Raw genomic sequence first — 5,714 nt, forward strand, 5'->3', positions numbered from 1 at the left:
GTGTGTGTGTGTGTGTGTGTGTGTGTGTGTGTGTGTGTGATTTTCAATAGCTTTCTGTTGTTGCTTTCGTAATCGTTTTGAATGCTGCAAGGCAAGGTGAGAGAGAGTTTATGGAAGGTGTGATAAGGGGGAAAGGGATCTCTTCTTCCATGTCATGACCATTTCTATCTCTCAGGTCTGTAAATTGAAGTATAAGCAGACTAGGTGTAGTCGGGGTAGTGACTCTCCAGCTGGCTATACAACATGATCTGTGTCCTTATATTTTCAAACAAGGGAATCTAGCACCCCCACTCAGCTCAAAACAATATCTGTGTCGTGATTTCCGGGATATTTCCCTTCATCAGCACGGAATAATTGTTCGGCTAGAGGTGGCGCTGCCAAATTCTCGTTTGAAATATATAGTTTTCAAAGTGACAACTAGTCACTGAGCTATTAATTAGAAAATTATTATTACAGCAACATTCGTCCTAAACCAGGACTGCCATGTTACGTTGGCAAAAATCTTTACTCTAAAGTGCTGTTGCTGAATATCTCTCGTGAGATTTAAAAAATAGTAATTTTTTAATATGTCCAGCCTTGTTATCAGCGTCCAGTGAATTTCGTGCTGTCTTATGTCGACATCATCATATATTGAGAGTTTCAAATTTTGAGGAGTGCATTTGCTTGGAACTCTTGGTCTTTCATTCACTGATCTGACTCCTGAGATTTCACAAAATAATATGAATACTCTGTTTAGTTTTATGTCTTCTAGTTGTATAAACAATCCTTTATGTGTGTGTGTGTGTTTGTAGAGGACTCTGAAGGTAAGTAATCGGAGTTTTGAAACCTTGATTAAAATCAAGGTTTTTTTGTTAAAATTTAACCCAAGAATTGTTTGTGCATGATATTGTTGATTGTTGGAGGATTTTGCAGATCAATCATGAGAGAATAGATATTTGTGTCTCTGTGTGTGTGCATGTCTGGGATAGGGGACAGGTTTATGTGTTGTCCCCAAAATCTATGTTGTATGCTATGTGCTAATGTCTGGTTTATATTAATCCTATCACCACAATAACTATTGTAAACCAACCGTTGTTTGTATCACTAACAATAACAACTGCCGCAATGTTTTTAGCTCAGTCGATTTCATTACAGTACCAGTAATATACTTGGGTGAGTCCAGGTAATTCTACAATGCAAAGAAAAAAAAAGAAAAACGTCTCTCGAGTGACTCTTGTATACGTGGTAGTTGGTCAAAGATGACCTTTTCATAAACTGATTAATAATGCCTGCAGTCTCCGAGTAGATTCTTATTGTTTTTTTTTTTGTAATTCTTTGTAAACGGATCAAAGAAATTGTTGTTTCTAACCTGTTTATTGTTGGATTGGCTTTCATCAGAGATTGGCTTTATACTGCCATTAAGCATGTATGGCTTCTAGAATTCTGATTTTTTAAATTTCTTTGTATTCTTTTAATTGCTCTTTCTCTCTCTCTCTTTCTCTCTCTCTCTCTCTCATATGTAGATTTGTTTTCTTCGTCTCATTAACATATTTAAACATAATTCAATGTCTCTTGTATATTTGTATTGAATAATAAAAGAAAATTCGAAATAATAATTATAATGAACGAATGTAGAGATAGAACACCTGCAGAAATCATCATTGCTTAGAACTCCAAGAGTCCTCCACAGGGTTCTTGAAGTGTGATCAATAAACAAGTGTCACCCTTAGTCTGCTTGTTATGGGCAGCTGATATTTTTCATCATACCCAGCAAAATAAAGCTGAAACTTTTCATGATGTAATAATAATGATGGTGATATTATTATTTTAATTAGTATTATTATTATTATTATTATTATTATTGTGTTGGTGGAAACCTTAGAAAAATGCCTCATGGTATTTGTCCCCAATCTTTCAAATCCTTCAAGGTTGATAAAAGACCAATCAAGGGTTGGTATAATTGATCGTTTCCACCTCTACATTCTTGGCATTTTGTTTATGTTTAAGATACTTAGAGGACCAGAAAAAAAAAAAAAAAACCTTGCAGTACGTCTTCCAGGCTTTTGTATGTTGCATGTTCAAATCCCACTGAGGTCTACTTTGCTTTCCATTCCTCCAGGGGCAACAAAATAATGTATTGTTCAAATACTGGGGTTGATTTATTCAACTAACACCTCCCATCTCAATTTCAGGCCTTTTATACCTATATTAGAAATAATTGTTCAAAGGGCTGGCAGAGCTGAAAAGAGAAACACACACACACACAGAACATGACTGTCACATGAGTGTAATTCATAAATGGTGACCAATCAGTTTGTACATTAATGGAGAGCATTCTGAGCTACATTCCTACTTTAAAAACAAACTATTTTTATAACAACAGTAAGAATAGACATAATTTGCAACACAGCGCCATACACTATACACTTTTGAAATTCTAATGTGGAACCTGTCAAATGCATTCCTATATTTTAGAATATAATTAAATTCTATTTAATTCTGATATATTCTCTGTGCATTTTCAACTTCATTTCTTTCGTGTGTGTGTGTGTGTGTGTCTGCACACATACATGCATATACATATTTTGTTTTGTATATTTACCATCTAAAATTTTTGTTGATACCTTAATAGCGGGACTGTTCCCTATTAAATTAATTATTTGATTTTTGTTCTTAATTCTTGGTTCTTTAATGTCGTTTGATTTTCTCTCTCCAACACTGTTGCACTGAGTGCAGCACTTGTTGCATGATGCTGCAGATAAGTATTAATATCTAACTTGCTTCTGTTTTACAGTATTGTCAGCGAATGCGCTGAAATTACTTGAGGACTTGAAAGACAGTGATCCAAACTTTACAATTCGAAGGCACCATGATCAGGCTCGAGGAGAAATTCAACAAGTTGAAAGTTTACGGAATGTAAGTTGTGAAACTAATTATAAAATAGGTCCTTCCCCTACTTCTGTAGCAGTCCTTCCCAAACTCATTTGTAAACCATTATTGTTTGGTTATGATTTCATTCCATAAGAAATTCTATTGCCAGGTTTTCCAGATATTTGGCTGAAGACTTTTGTCTTATTCTCATCTGAAAATCCATTTATTATTAAGATTATTTCATTGTGGTCTGTGAACCTCATCTTCGAAGCCTGTCATGACCAGTAAAAGAGTGCCCTGTTCCTGAATATCTACATGCTTCTTGACTAGATTTAGACTAAATATATGCAATGACTTGTTAATGAGTTGCCATAAAGATTTCCAAACTCATTAATTGTCTATATTTGCAATATTAAGTCTTCATTACAAGGTAATGAGCTGGCAGAATCGTTAACACACTGGGCAAGATGCCTAGCAACAGTTTGTCCATTTTTACATTCTGAGTTCAAATTCCGTTGAGGCTGACTTTGCTTTTCATCCTCTCGGGGTCAATAAAATAAGTACCAGTTGAACACTGGGGTTGATGTAATTGACTTACCTTTCTCCCTTGAAATTGCTGGCCTTGTGCCAAAGTTTGAAACCAATATTATAACTTTCCACTATTATCCTCATTGTTGGTGTGTGTATATATATATATATATAATAATAATAATATTAGGGACAAAATCCAAAATTACAGGTAAAAACTCAATTAAAATCAATTTATAAAAAATTAAAATTAAATTGAGCTTTATAGATAAAATATATATAAAATATATAGTTTTAGGGAAAATAACCAAGTTTCAAGAACTCATCGATGAAAATCCACTATCACATATAGAAAAATTAATAATTAAAAGCACAATAAATGAGTATAATATAAAGTAAAGTAAATATCATAAGATAAATATAATAAAAAGATTACACGTGTTTCATAACTAATTTTCAAATAGAAAAGAAATTTAAATCGATTAAAATCAATTGAAATTATCGAAAATAAGTTCTATTCAAAAATATAGCTACTCGTCAGATCGTAAGTAGAACAATAATTAGATATATATCTCAACCAACAATAAGTACCAAATGAATTAATATGAAATACTTATTATATAAAGATAGAAAAATTATTAAAAATATCATAATATCAAAATAATAACCATTCAATAATCATCCCTTCATCCATTATAATAACATGTATATTATATACAAAAAACATCTTACATAAATTATCATTGTTTTAAATTATCATTGTTTCGGGGTCGATAAATTAAGTACCAGTTGCATACTGGGGTTGATCTAATTGACTGGCCCCCTCCCCCAAAATTTCACGCCCTGTGTCTAGAGTAGAAAAGAATATGTCTATGATACATTTCAATCAATTTGATCTCCAACTGTCTTCTAGGTGTGTTACTCTTAGGCCCTTGTTTGAACTTGGGACTAGGGCTAAACTGCTTCAACAACCCACATATACTACTATATTAACATTTCCTGAGACACACAGTCTATTTCTCAAAAGTATTCAATGATTATTTTTTCCATTTTCTCTTCTTTTTCTGTCATTTTTGTAGACTATCCAAGCCCGATTAAAGGTGACGTTACCAGACAATTTACCTGAGGCATTAAGGGATGGAGTTGTACTTTGTCACTTAGTCAATCAGATTCGTCCGAGAGCCGTAGCCACTATTCACGTACCTTCCCCAGCAGTAGTAAGTATTCAACTGCGGAGTTTCTGCTGTTCCATCAGAGTTCATACCTGTGTCACTTTGTTTATATCAGTGTGCTTGGTACAGAGATGCTTGCACCCATCCTTAGCCCTCTGTATACAGGTACCATCTTCATGCTACCTTGACCCTGCATATCAAACTGACATTCAGAACCAAACCCCTCATATACATTCTGTACTGAGAATATGATACCCAAGGCTGCGTAACAAACGTACAACCACACATCATAGTCAAAAGCTATCATCTTTATCTTCCCCATCATCTGTCACTGATAAATTGCAATTCAAACTTTGTTAGACCAAACATCAGTTGCACTAAAGGCGGTGCTCCAGCATGGCCACAGTCAAATAACTGAAACAAGTAAAAGAGTATTTGCTCACATGTTCATATGATTATCCACAAACACATTTTCCTAATCCCTTCTCTCTCACATGCATGCATATATTAATCCCTTCTCTATCACACACACACACAGACACACACACACACACACCTGTTAATCCCTTCTCTCTCAGACACATACATATATCCACTTACTGCTTTTGTTTTATGTTGCTTAAAGAACTTCTCTCTCTTTGTCTTCAACACTAAATCCTGTTTTTTTTTTCTGCAGCCTCAACTCACAATGGCAAAGTGTCGCAGGAATGTGGAGCATTTCTTAGAAGCTTGCCGGAAAATCGGTGTTGACCAGGTAGGAGCATTTTGTCTTTTGTTCTGCCTCACTTGTCTGATAAATCCACACCAGTATTTAGAACATAGTTAAGTTTTACATGTGAGTGTTGCATGTCATGGCTGTGATCCCCTATCCCCATATGTGCATAGTTAAGTTTGATTTGGGTGAAAACCTTGTAGAATGCCGAGCAAAGCTCATCCGCAGTTATTTGCTACCTGATGTCATCATACAGTAGAAGTGCACATGCTCTCTGGATTTAAATCAGGAATTCCATAGTATCCATTGAGGGATGTAACATAATGACTGTACAACATTTCACACCTGAACTACAGGTGCAAGAATTCTCCAAAACAATTGTAGTGATTTTAAGTAAAGAATGTCATTAATTCCATTTTCGGTTGCATGTGTGTCTGTGGGTGTATATATAT

The 5,714-nt window shown here is 34.6% G+C and overlaps 1 protein-coding gene across 16 annotated transcripts in view; it reads left to right on the top strand.

Moving 5' to 3' along the window:
• The window catches only part of LOC106872026 (DISP complex protein LRCH3), a 254,748-nt gene that overhangs the window by 215,531 nt on the left and 33,503 nt on the right, over positions 1–5,714 (top strand). For all 16 annotated transcript variants that reach the window (XM_052967554.1, XM_052967550.1, XM_052967551.1 and 13 more), the window contains 3 exons: positions 2,774–2,895; positions 4,458–4,595; positions 5,227–5,304. In XM_052967554.1, coding sequence (XP_052823514.1) covers positions 2,774–2,895; positions 4,458–4,595; positions 5,227–5,304 — 338 coding nt within the window. The remainder of the gene's footprint in view (positions 1–2,773; positions 2,896–4,457; positions 4,596–5,226; positions 5,305–5,714) is intronic.

This window comes from Octopus bimaculoides, chromosome 4 (assembly GCF_001194135.2).
Source record: "Octopus bimaculoides isolate UCB-OBI-ISO-001 chromosome 4, ASM119413v2, whole genome shotgun sequence".
NCBI classification, from domain to species: domain Eukaryota; kingdom Metazoa; phylum Mollusca; class Cephalopoda; order Octopoda; family Octopodidae; genus Octopus; species Octopus bimaculoides.